Consider the following 14039-nt stretch of genomic DNA (forward strand, 5'->3'; position numbering starts at 1 on the left):
AACAACAGACAATATAAATGGACATAAGTATTTACTATAGTATGTATGATAACAGAGAATCTTCAGTATGGTTTAATCTGTAATTTTAAAAGCTTCTGGTTAAAGATGGAAGACTGCACACAGGCATTAAATCAAACTCCTACAGAACCCCCAAACTGTAACAGGAAAAGGATTTTATTAGCATTTTCTAATTGACTTGTGATTGGGGAACATATACTTGTGGTTCAAAAGTTTTAAGGACTACGTAAGAATACTGAGAAATTTGGCATGTCTACCGTTCTCATCAGCACTATCAAAGAGGGAGCCACTGTGATTAGCTTCCTGCATGTCTCTCCAATTCGTATGCACAAAGACTAAAACATTTATTCTAACTTTCTTGTCAGTATTTTAGACATATTACACACTGCTTCACATACTGCTGTTTTTTTTTTAACTTAAAAATGTATCTTCCTCGTTGCTGAATGGATATACAATACTTATTTAAGCACTGCATACTGACAGTAAAGGAGTAGCTAAAAAGAAAAGCAAAGAATTGAAAGAGAATGGGAGAAATAAATCAACATATTTCATAATCATCTTAGAGCAACAGAGAACACAAAGAATACAGAAGAAGTGGAATAAATAGAAAGCAAATATTAAGATGGACAGACTTAAACCCAAAGATATCAGGATATTAGAGATCACATAACAGTGTACTAAATGCTCAGATAAAAAGCTAAAATTGACACACTGGGAAACAACTACAACACACAAACACACACTACACACACACACACACACACCCTTGAAAACACAGAAAGGTTGAAATATAAGGACATAAAAAGATATGTCATGCAAACATTAATCAAAGAAAAACTGGCTTAGTTATACAATGACAAAAAAGTTAAAGAATATTAAAGTTAATAAAAGGCTCTTATCAGGAAGATTTAACAGTCCCATATTTATGTCACTTATATGGTCTAATATAGGTGAAGCAAAAACTTGGAAAAGTACAGAAAACAAGAAATGGATAATCCATAATGATATTAAAAAGCTCTGGCCTGGTGTGGTCATGCATGCCTGTAATCCCAGCGTTCGGGAGGCTAAGCCAGGAAGACTGCTGTGAGTTCCAGGCCAGCCTGGGTTACATAGTGACTTTTTACAGCCTGTCTAAACTACATACTAACACCTGGTCTCAAAAAAAGTTCTTGGGCCAAGAATTTAACTCAGTGGCTTAAGTGCCTGCCTGGTATGCATGAGGTTGTAAGTTCAACCCTTGGTTCCAAAAAAAAAGTTCTTAGGTAAAATTTTTGCCAATACTTTTCAAACTTTATACAAAGACTCAAAAGAACACTGCTTACCAGAACCAGAAAATCTAAGTAATCCTACTAAGAATTTTAAAAATTTTTCAAAAATTTTCAAAAAAATTTCCGAAAAGAAAATTCTAAGACTACTCAGCTTTAAAGGTGAATGCCATCAAATATTTAAGGACAATTAAAAAGAACACGTCCCAATTTGTTTTATGAGAAAATAAAACCTTGATACCAATACGTGAGAATAACTTTATAAGAACTGAAAATCACAGCCCATCCTATTCATCAATAGAGATGTCAAAGGCGCAAGAGGATGAGGGCATAAAGACAACAAAATTTTGATATGTGGTAACAGACAAGCGGTCAGACTCATGATGCCATACCACATGAGATGACCGCAGAGAGATACAAGAAACTATCTACCATGTCCAACTCACAAACACTTTGGAGATGGCAGGAAACAGGGTTTAAGAATGGGAGAAGAATGGGCTGGGGATTTAGCTCAGCAGCATAAGCACCTGCCTTGCAAGCAGGCAGTCGTGAGTTTGATCCCTGGTACCGATAAAAACGAAAAAGACAAAAAAAAGGGGGAGGAAACAGGACTGGCTGAAAGCTCTGCTCAGTTGCTTCCCTAGACCTTTCCAGCTCTGGATTTCTAATTTCCACACTAACAGAAGTAGGGCTAACAAATGTAACACTGTACATTTAACATGCAGTACACATCTGAAATATCCATGCTACCACCAAGCTCATTTCTACTGGGCTCCCTGAATGCTGACAGCCAGATCTTAATCTTATAAGTGGAAGAGAGAAAGAATCATTCTGGGTCAGGAGAACAGATCAAAAAGCAAAGAGTTGAAGCCAAGGGTACATACATGATGGCCCACACTGATTATGTCAGAAGTCCAATCACCCAGCAACTTCCAGCCAGCCGTTGCTTGTTTTTTTCTTGTGGTACTGGTGATTGAACCCACGACCTTCCCACTGAAGCACACCCCTTTCCCCCCTCACTGGTTTTTTTTTGGAGACAGGGTCTCACTAAATTGCCCAACCTGGGCTCAAATTTGCAATCCTCCCCCTCAGCCTCCCAAAGTGCTGGAATTACAGGTATGCCACTATGGCCAGTTCCACTCCGTGTTTTAATACTCTTCTAAAAAACACTGGCAGACAATCCAAGAACACCATATATTACTGAAAGTCTCCAATGTCAAAGCGGGAGATAACACTAACACAGATTTAAAAGGGGGGTGGGAGCTAGGCTGCCATGGGGACTGAGAAGAGACTGAGCAAGAAACAAACCACGCCTTCCTGTGAGCAGAAAGTGTGCGGGCTGGGAAACCAGAAGAGGACCCCTGCCCCACCCCCACCCCCGCCCCCTGCAAGCAACTGGCTGCCTCAGGCAACTGAGGATGAGATGACAGCAAAGCTTGACGCTTGCACTGTTTGACTGGCTCTGCAGGCCTGGGCTGGTGGTCTGGGCATCTATTTGTAGGATAGCAGTGTGCACGGTGGCAACTGGAGGGCATTTCCTTCTGTCTTACTTTTGAAATCCAGTATTTTGTTCCATTTTACTGTTTTGTTTTATTCCTATATCTGGTAACCCGAGCAACTATTCTGAAGATAACCGTATGTAGTATAACAACCACTGTTAAATTCCTGTCATCATGTTTTGAAAACCTATATAGCCATTTTTGTTGTTGTTTTGCTTTTGTTGCTGGTACTGAGGTTTGTCTGCCTCTTAATTTTTCTGTTTTTCTGTTTTCTCTTTAAAATAAATAAAAGGAGGTAGCAAGTAAGATTATAGGAAGACTTTTCATTGAAAGATACAAAGATGGAGTTATGGAGGACGAAAATGTCTAGAGATTTAATGTATGGGCATAAGGACTATACTTAATAATACAGTATTGTATCCTGGAAATTTGCTAAGACACAAGGTTTTAAAAACTCTTACCATCTCCCGCTGATGAACTTGACTACAGCAATCATTTCACTATGCACAGGTACACCAAAATACGATGTTGTATACCTTAACATACATATAATAAAACCTAGGTTGGGTGAGGTGCCACAGGTCGGGAATCCCAGCACTAGGGAGACTAAGGCAGGAAAATCACTGCGAGTTCAAGGCCAGCTTGGACTACATGGCCCAAAAAAAAAAAAAAAAGATAAAAATTATCTTTACACATGCCTGTAAGCTCAGCACTTGAGATTTGAACCTGGGCTACATAGTGAAGCCCTGTATCAACCCCCCCCCCACCCCGCCTGAAACAGTAACAAACAAAATCTAAAGGAACAACTAGAAGAAGATGATTTTGCTAGAAAACAGTATCAAAAAGAAAAAAGACAAAGCACTGAAAATAGAAAATGCAAGAAAATTGGAGGACTCACTCCGGAGGTTTCATATCTAAAAAATAAAGATTTTCAGAAAGAAAAGAACAAAACAAAAAAAATGGGCAGCTTTTCAAGAAGTATATTTTTAAAATGTCTCAAAACTGAAAGTTTCCAAATTAAAAGAGCCTATAAAGCAACCAGTTTAGTGCATTAAACAGCCTCATCAACCTATACTATCATGAAATTCTGGAGGAAAAAAATGAGAGGAGGAAAAAAAGAAAAGAGAATGTATAAGCATCCATTGTATAAGGCAAAAATAAGCTGTATATAAAAATATCAACATTCAAAGCAACACAAGAAGCTGGAACTTGGCTCAGTAGTACAGCACATCCTAGCACTTCCAGCACTGCCAAAAAGCAAAGACGCTTAGAGAAGACTGGATGTGGTGGCGCACACCTGTAATCCCAACGTGCTAAAGGGCTGTGGCAGAGGACCAAAAATTTAAACTAAGCCTTAGAAAGACCCTGTCTCAAAATAAAAAATAAAAAGTGGTTAGGGATGTAGCTCGATAAGAAGACACTAAGTTCCATCCCCAGTACCAAACATGCACACTAAAAAACAAAAACAAATGAACAAACAAAAATCCCCAAAACTAGAAAGAAGAAATCAGTCTAAAATAAAGATGGTCAAAACTTTCAGAGACTTGTCACTCCAGCCAGGAGACACTACTAATGGAATTCCAATGTGTCTGAAACATTTGTAAGATTATTTAGAAATTAGTAGTTAAGAATAAAAACTTTTAAAATGCAAGTTAAGTAAAACCAGAGAAGACAAAAAACCAAGCAAGGAAGGAAAAACTAAATGCAATTTGGCTCAATATTCATAACAATGTTACAAAGGAACATCACTCTGAGGAAAATCACTCTGTAACTTGGATGTATGGAACAAAAAGCAAGCTCTTCATCTCCCATAATGAGAAGACAATAAATGAAAACAAAACTTAAGCCGCACCAGTATAAGTATCTTTCAAAGGGAAATGAAGGAAACTATCAACACAATCCTTTAAAGTAGCTAGCAGTACTTTCCTCTGAGATGGGATTAGGCTTGCAATGGGATGAGGGAGGAACAATTGCAGGGCCACTGTTTCTTTTTCCAGCTTGGGGTGGCTACTGGTTTTGTAACAAGCTTTGTGATGTGCATGGATAATTTTCATAGAAACAAAACCTACATTATAAAAGGTAAAACACTTACCAATATACTTTTCTTGCTTTTTGAATAGAGGTAACTGTTTGAACTTCTTTTAGTGTTTGCTTTGTTTTCTTTTCTGCTGACTTGAATGCCTATTTATGAGAAAATAATTTAAGCTATTTAGAGTACATATAAATAATATTAAAACATACAAGAGCTTTTTAAAACATCACAAAATGGTACTAGGCACACACACACTCAAGAACTATGAATACAAATTTTGTGCTTCAAATATTAACTTGTCAAAGATTTACCATATGCAAATTTTGCTCGTTATAAAAATTAAGAACCATCTTATTCATTACCAGATTCTAAGTGCCTACAATGTTGTAAGTGCTAGGCTAGATATGGAGATATAATAGTAAATAAGGCTGACAAAGTCCCCACACCTCACTGGGTTCTAGAAAATACAACTATTAAATGTATAATCATTCAAATAAACATAAGTACTTGAAGTGCTCAAATAAGCATATCATAAGTGCTTTAAAAATATGACAGTGTAAGAGGACTCCATTTATATTGGATTGTGGTCAAAGGCATCACTGAGAAAATAATACTTAAGCCAAAGCCTGAAAAACCAATGAAGCTATCAAAGAATAAGAAAAGTACAATAAACACAAAGAAAAAGCCCAGCAAGTACTAATCCAAGAACAAAATGTCAAGAAACAAGGTTGCAATGAGCAGTAGACATGGAGCCAAGTCATTAAGGTTACTCATTTAACGGAAGTACCTGTTCTTTTACAGGCATATTCTAGAGATCAGAATCCAGCAATGAACAAAATAAACAAAGATGAGTGGGTGACTTTTTTTTCTGGACAGGATCTCAGTATGCAGCACAGCTCAAACTCATGATCTTCCTGTCTCAGCAACCCAGCAAACCCTGAAAATTCTGAGGGAAAGCATTCTAGGCAGAAAGAATATTAAATACAAAAGCTCTTAAAGGACAGCAATACATCATGCTTTTAGGAACAGCTACAACTCCAAGACAGCCAAAAAGAGTGTGCAAAAAAAAATGGAGGTGATAAGGTCAGAGGGAGAGATCTCGCGCTGTTAAGGCCAGGAGAAGGGCTCTGGACTGTACTAACATGTGAAATGCTTGGAATATTCTAACCTCACCTGTGATTTAGAAGGGTTACTATGGGTGCTGTGCGAATAGGCTGTAGCAGAAAAAAGTAGGTGATCCAGTAAGAGTATGTTACAGTCTATGTAAACTCACAGATAACGAATGCCTGATCGCTGAAAAGTGAGATGTGGCCAGATTCTGATTGTCCTTTTAATGAAGAAATAAAAAACTGGGCATGGGGACACATGCCTGTGATTTCAGCATTTGGGAGACTGAGGCAGAAGGATCACTGAGAATTTAAGACCAGACTGGGCTACAAAGTGACTTCAAGGTCATCCTGAACTGCATAGTGAGACCCTGTTTCAAAAAGACAAAAAATAAATAATAAAGAGTGAATGAAAAAAAATCTATTGACAGATTGGATATAATTTGAAAGAATAATTCAGGATATCTCTAAAATTTGAGCAGAAAATGAAGGTGTTACTTGCTGAGATGGAAAATGGGGAAAAGAGCAAGTTTGGGGAAGAAATAAAGTACTAAAACCATACACATTTAAAACAAAATTAAATTTGAAAGATTTTTGATTTAGAAAGTTTAATTTTAAACATAAAAAATATTAAGTACCTTCTCAGCAGCTTCAACAGTCTTTTGTGTTTTCTTAGCAGCATATCTCTTATGATCATAATACCTAAAAATAAATCTCTCTTAAATTTTAATCAAAATCTTTATTCTTTATTTCTAACTTTATAGATTCTTCAATTACATAGAACAAAGTTGCATTATGCACAAAACTAAATTTTAGGAAAGGTGTTTTCACCAAAAGAAGTATTTGCAGGTAAAATAACAATTTTTTAATATTCTTTTTTTTTTGTATTTTTGTATTTTTACCAGTACCAGGGATCGAACTCACAATCACACACTTGCAAGGCAGGTGCTTATGCCGCTGAGCTAAATCCCCAGCCCCAATTTTTTAATATTCTTAATGCCTCTTCTGACTCACTACAAATATCTTACCTAAAATTTATACTTAAATACTTACTTTTTGGCATTGGCATATGCTGACAAGCTGAGATCAACATCAACAAGCAATGGTTTATTTTTCTGAGGCTTCTGTAGCTGTTTATTCTTTTGCTTTTTCTTTTTTCCTTTTGGTAGTTCAGTTTCATTTTTCTCAACACTGACATCACCATCAACGTCATCATCTTCCTCCTCTGATAATAAGTATGGATTTCTATTAAAAATATTCAATAGTATTTCACTAATGTCAATGACATCTCTTGTATTTTCAATTTATTTTCTTAATGAAATTATAAGTGGCTTATAATACTCTTTGGGTTTTTTTTTTTTTTTTGAGACAGTGTCAATATGCAGGTCAGGCTGGCCTTGAATTCACTATATAGCCCAGGCTGGCCTCAAACCCACGTAGTCCTCCTTCCTCAACCTCCTGAGTGCTGCAATTATAGGTAAGCACCACCATGAGTGGCTAAGTACTGTATTTTTAAATTTCATTATTTATTGTAGTGTAATTTTTTCTATTTCTAAGAATAAATTCCTACATATAAAGTCTTTAAATGAATACAATGAACTGTTAAATAACAAAACGAAGACAAACATTAACTACTTACATAAGAATCAAACTTACCTTAGCAGCATTGTAACATGATTTGTTTGCAGTTTTAATTCTTTGATTGCACTTGCGACAGGGTCCCCTTGAGCTTGGGCTTCTTTCACAATGACCCCTATTTCTGTCCAGTCTATCTGATTGGCTAAAGCACTTCGAACCACCTGAATGGCTCTGTCCACTATTTGTAGGTTCATCTCTATGAGCTCTCCTTTCAGTTTGTCTATTTCCTTAAGAGAAAACCAGACACATTTACTATAATCCCAGTTGAGGTTGTTATTTTGTAAAAAGCCTCTGAAATGGCTAAGCACAATACCTGAGCCTGCTGAAGAGCTTCTAATCTGGTTTCATGATCCTTTCGGACATTATCTAATTTCTTCAATGCTTGTTTTTCCTTGGGTGAGAAAACATGTTATTTTAAAATCTGTGTTCATCCTGCCTCCTGGTACCCTCTCTCTCGGCTTACTTTCTACAAGTCACTAGCCTGACTCCACCCCGCCTCATCCATACTGTCAACTAGTGAGCTCAAGTTCCCCCCATGCCTGCTTTCCAAGCCTGGACTACCCACTCCCATAGAAGATGCTGTGTCCTCCTGACCACCTACCTCCCCATGTGTCATACTGAAAGGTATTCTGATTGCAGGCTACGTTTGTGTAAGATGTCCCTAACTCCCCTGGCACTAGTGAAACAAGCAGAATTCAAGACATTTTTTTTTCATGGTATAAAAGTAAATTTTGGTGAAATAATTCCCTACAAGGCATACAAACATGTTATTTTATTGTTAATTTTAGTTTTATCTACATTATTTCCAGTATTTTAAAAAGCAGCTCCCTCCCCAAATTAACAATACAGAGCCAGGTATGGTGGCACACACCTGTAATCTAGGCACTCAGTAGGCTGAGGCAAGAAGATCACAAGATGGCCAGGGATGTAACTCAGCAGTACTCAGCACCTGCCTGGCAAGTGCAAGGTGCTGAGTTTGATTCCTAGTACCAGGAAAAAAAAAAGAGGATCGCAAGATGGAGCCCAGGTTCAGTAATTTAATGAAACCTTGTCTGAAAATAAAAAAAAAAAAAGAGCTGGGGATGTAGTTCAGTGAAAAAGCCCTGGTTCAATCCTCATCACCACAAAGCAAAAACAACCAACCAACAAAAAAAGGTTCATGCTGGTTATCCAGCCTTTTGTCTACCACTTTATCATATATAATTTACATTCCAAGGCTACTGATATATAGACAAATTTTCTAACATTGTAACAGCACCACCAATTAATGAGTATTTACATACTTGATGAAACATTAAAAAAATTTAAATCATATTTAACTATTAAAAGAACTTAAACCAGGCGTGGTGCCACAACCCTGCAATCTCAGCACTCATGAGGCTAAGCCACAATAACTCAAGGCCACCCTGAACTATCCAGCAATGCCCTGATCAAAAAACAAAACACAACAACAAAAGAATCTTAAAGTGATTCTCAAAATAATCACTGGTACAGACTATGAGTATCCCTTGTTCTAAAAGCATGGGACCAGAAGTATTTCAGATTTTGGAATTTTTTGGATTTTAGAACATTTGTATAGACATTACCATTTGTGAATCCCTAATCTCGAAATCTGAAATCTGAAACATTCTGGGTACTGATAATGCTAAAAAAGTTGCAGATTTTGCAGCACTTCAGATTTTTAGAGATGCCCGTTGATATTCTGATGTACATAAAACCACAGGGATCGGGGCTGGGGATTTAGCTCAGCGGCATAAGCGCCTGCCTTGCAAGCAGGCAGTCCTGAGTTCGATCCCCGGTACCGATAAAAAGGAAAAAGACAAAAAAATAAAAAAAAATAAAACCACAGGGATCAGTGTTACAGTTAAGCATCTATTTATAAGCCTAAGTACTGTGACAACATGGTGATCTCGTTATATAATGCACTGAACTATCTGCTTTGAAACGGTACTGTCAATGTTTTAAAACTGAAGGAAGCCAGGGATGGTGGCATTTTTAGAGTCCCAGCACATGGTAGGTTTGGGCAGGAGGATCACAAGAACAATCTCAGCCAGAGCAATTTAATAAATTGGCAAGACCCTGCTTGGTAAACAAAAATTTTAAAAAACAAAAGGGCTGAGGATGTAGCCCAGTGTGAATGCTCTGAGTTCAGTGCTTAAGTATCACCTGAAACAAACAAAAACAAAAATAAAACTGCTAGCGCCAGGGATTTAGCTCAGCACCCTAAGTGCCTGCCTGGCAAGCATAAGGTTGAGAGTTCAATCCCGGCTACCAACAAACAAAATACTGCTAAAGGGGACAGAGTACAAAGATTCATATTATTTGAATTTTTTGCACAAACATTTTAAGACTTCATTAATATTTTGAAACAAACACTCCAAAGGCTTGGTCAAATGGGCTGGAAGACATGATACACAGAAAATATATTAAAGATCTAGTTTTAAAGCTCAGTATTTTTAAGGAGGGGAAAAGGATGGGGAAAAAAAGGAATCAAGATATATTATGTAACAGTCCAAATTCCTTATGATGAATATGGCCATTATGCATCAATAAACCCCCAAAAAACCACTATGTATGATTAAAAATTTATTTAATCATAAAAAAAAACATTTTTTCCTTCTCTTGCCCATTTAAAATCTCCCCAGAACAACAGTCTCATAAATGCAAGTTTGAGAAGTTTTTGGTTGCTTTAATAAAGCAAATCATACCAGTGTATAAATAATGGTCTCAACTTCTCATTCCTCCCGCCACCACCACCACCACCAAGGTACTTGAGATGTTTTTGGTTTTTTGAGACAGGGTCTCACTACATAATTGAGGTAGCCCAGGCTGGTCTCAAATTCACAGCAATCTTCCTAGCTTAGCCTCCCAAGTGTTGGCAATTACAGGCATGTGCCGCCATGCCTGGCTATCTCCCTTATCTGAGTGTATCTGACAAATGGAATGTAAGAATAAATGAGGACATGCTTTACCACAATGGGACCTTCCTTGGACCTCTATTATAAACCAAGAGATCAAGGAGTTCCCATATCTCTTCCCCCACTATTTCTGAAATCCTTCATTGTACTCATTCCTAAGTGAATGCATCATCCCGATTGCTGTGTCTAGAGGGCTGCTCCTAAAGCCTCAGGCAGTCATGGTGGGCATTTCAGAGGCAGCTAGTATGTGTGTCACTGGGATTGACTCACCGTGCGATGCTAGGATTAAGAATGCTGGAATTAAGAGTGTCACCTGACCAGGGTGGGAATCCTGGATAAAATATCAGGTACACAAAGAGAGCTGCCATTGTTGCCACTGGTCACTTGCTCGCTCTGGTGTCTTCTGCCACAGCATGAACTATTTCTCCCTTGTCATACCCCTCTGCCATGCCACCCCCTGCCTTGGTGCCAACCAACTACGAACTGAAACCTCTATAAACTGTGAGCTAAATAAACTTTGCTTCCCCAGTCTGTGGGTATTGAGTATTTTGTCTCAGCAATGAGAATCATCTACCCATCAAACCATTCTAAGACTAGCTGGTTTAATATAAGTTTTGAATAATACCATACCTGCTGTAAAGCTTTTAAATCAATTTTCTGACCTTCTATCTTCGAATAAAATTCATCCACAGCCTTATTTAAAAAAAAGAGAAAAACTAGCTGTAAAAAAAATCATGTTCTCTACTTCAGTTTGCACATAAAGAATGTAGTCTATTTGTTTCATAATGCCACTCAAAGAACTTGAACAGATTTCCAGTAAATTATACAGCGAAACTATCAAAAATCAAATTACAGCCAAGCATGGTGGCACATCCTTGCAAATTCAGCACTCTAGTGGCTGAGTCAGGAGGATCACTGCAAGTTTAAGGCTAGCCTGGGCAAATACTGAGCTCAAGGCGAGACCCTTGCCTTGAGCTCAGTATTTATACTGAAAATAAAAAATATAAAAAATAAAAAAAAATTAAAAATCAAAGTACAATGAAGTCCTTGGTCCTTCTTTTTGAGACAAGAGTTTTGATGTACAGTTCAGCCTGGCCTCAAATTCCCAGCGATCCTCCTACCTCAGCCTCCTGAGGGCTGGGATTACAGGTATGCACCACCACACCCAGCCTGATCCTTCATTTTGAAATAAAGTGACAACAATTGTTTACAGAAGCTATAACTGTGACAACACTGACTTTCAATGCCCAGATTCGTAGTGACTGTGAGGTTAAGAATATTTTCAATTTCTCAGTGAAGCAAGCTGATACTAACAATGCATACAGTTTTGATGCTGATTGAAAAACAAAAACAGAAAACCCACCTTGTCAAATGATTCAAATTCTATATATGGGCATTGAGAATGTTGGGAAAACAAGAAAGGATGAAATTCCTCATACCTGTAAAATATATTTATTATATCACATTCAAGAACATCAATAAACACCCAAAGCAAATTAATCCTTGCCTACATGCTTACGTGAGTATGTCTTCAGCTGGTTTATCTACTTCCAGGCTTGGTTTTATTTCTCTTTTCTGGATGATATACCCCTACAAAAATCCAATGTTAAAATCATTTCATAACTGAAATCATGTTCAATCATACTCATAATAAAGACTACTCTATATATCTGGCACTGATTTTATTTATTTATTTATTTATTTATTTATTTATTTATTGTCTTTTTCCTTTTCATTGGTACCAGGGATCGAACTCACGACTACCTCTTGCAAGGCAGGCGCTTATGCCGCTGAGCTAAATCCCCAGGCCCTAATTTTATTTTTTATAAGTAAAGAAATACCTGGAACAGAGAAGGAAAGGAGTCATAAGATAAAATGTTATTTTTAAAATGTTTAACTACTAGAGGGTTATTTTTAAAAACCACTGACAAATTAAAATATGCTTCTTTGTATAAAATCTACTCAAGAAGACATTTCCAGATTCTTCAACTTTTCAGAAATGGTGATATTGATAGACATCATACTTCCTATAAAAAATAAGGAACAAGGGCTGGTGTATGGTATGGTGGTAGAGCACCATCTAGCATACTGTCAGGCCTGTTGGGTGATTCTCAGCACAAATACCTCAAAAAACAACAGCCAGACGTAGTGGCACATGCCTGTAATCCCAGCAGTTGGGAGGCTGAGGCAGGATTGCCATGAGTTCAAGTCCAACTTGGGCTACACAGTAAGTTCAAGGCCAGCATGAACTATATAGCAAGACCAACCCCATCTCAAAAACAAAACAAAACAAACAAGAAATTATAAACCAAAAGGAATTTTAGAAAGAAGAAAAGGTTACCCTGAGGCTGGACATGTACCTCAGCAGTACTCAGCATGCACAAGGCCTTGGGTTCAGCCAGGCATGGTGGTGCACACCTGTGATTCCAGCACTCAGGAGGCTGAGGCAAGAGGAGTACTAAAGACTAAGGCCAGCCTAGGATACACTGTGAGCTCTATATGGCAAGACCCAGTCTCAAAAATACAAACAAACAAACAAAAAAATCCAAAAAGAAGGTCTTGGGTTCATTCCATAGTATCAAAAACCAAAATTTAAAAAACCCATAAAACTACTACTCTGGAATAAATACATTACAAGTATCAGTTTTCCAAATTAGGAAAGTTAAATGCACATTTATTGATCCTCTAATGAACACTCAATACCTGAAATCCAAATAAGCCATAACAATATACACAAAGTACACACAGTGCTACCTTTCCACTGAAGTTGGATGTTGTTTTCACGTAGTCTTCTGCCTTCTGCATACAAACAAGCACTTTTTCAATCTCTAATGGGGGAATAAAAAGAAAGGAGTTTCAGTTAAGTATCAATTAACAGGCCAGAGGACACATACCTGTAACCCCAGCACTTGGGAGGCTGAGGCAGAGGATCACTATGAGTTCAAGACCAAGCTACAAAATGAATGCAAGATGAGCTTGAACTGCATAGCAAAATCTGTCTCAAAAATGCAAAACAAGAGGCTGGGATTTAGCTCAGTGGCATAAGTGCCAGCTTTGGGAGCACAGGGTCATGAGTTCAATCCCCAGTACCAAAAAAAAAAAAGATGCAAAACAAAACAAAACAAAGTGTCCATTAATCATTCTTAAACAACCATGTAGGAAAAAACAGAAAAGTATGAAATAATATAAAGTGCTCAAGAAAAATATACCTTTTCATATACCTTTTCATATCCTAATTGGTTTACATAATGGTCAGCATATTTCTAAATCATTTGTCTTTCCTTTCATAAAAGCCACTTTATGATAAATTCCTGAATATATTTGGGTCTACTTCTGCTTTTTTATTCTGTTCTTTCTCTAAAAAGGTACCAGACTTTGTGTGTATGTGTGTGTGAGTGATACTGGGGACTGAACCTAGGGCCTTACACAAGACAGAAAGTGTTCTACCTACCAGTGAGCTACATTATTGGTACTCTTTATTGTTGCTATTTTTATTATTTTTACGTACTGGAGAACAAACCTATAGAATTACAAAATCCTAACTCAATCATACAACCACACCA

The 14039-nt window shown here is 37.4% G+C and overlaps 1 protein-coding gene across 3 annotated transcripts in view; it reads right to left on the reverse strand.

The window, feature by feature from the left end:
* Nemf (nuclear export mediator factor) overlaps positions 1-14039 on the reverse strand; it is a 44816-nt gene that overhangs the window by 20725 nt on the left and 10052 nt on the right. For all 3 annotated transcript variants that reach the window (XM_023565908.2, XM_003471805.5, XM_063247179.1), the window contains 9 exons: positions 13231-13304; positions 11996-12066; positions 11840-11915; positions 11107-11169; positions 7872-7949; positions 7577-7785; positions 6974-7165; positions 6559-6622; positions 4875-4963 (listed from right to left, as the gene is read on the reverse strand). In XM_023565908.2, coding sequence (XP_023421676.2) covers positions 4875-4963; positions 6559-6622; positions 6974-7165; positions 7577-7785; positions 7872-7949; positions 11107-11169; positions 11840-11915; positions 11996-12066; positions 13231-13304 — 916 coding nt within the window. The remainder of the gene's footprint in view (positions 1-4874; positions 4964-6558; positions 6623-6973; positions 7166-7576; positions 7786-7871; positions 7950-11106; positions 11170-11839; positions 11916-11995; positions 12067-13230; positions 13305-14039) is intronic.

This window comes from Cavia porcellus, unplaced genomic scaffold, assembly GCF_034190915.1.
Source record: "Cavia porcellus strain 051 isolate PalLab524CR breed Dunkin Hartley unplaced genomic scaffold, mCavPor4.1 scaffold_1, whole genome shotgun sequence".
Classification (NCBI taxonomy): Eukaryota; Metazoa; Chordata; class Mammalia; order Rodentia; family Caviidae; genus Cavia; species Cavia porcellus.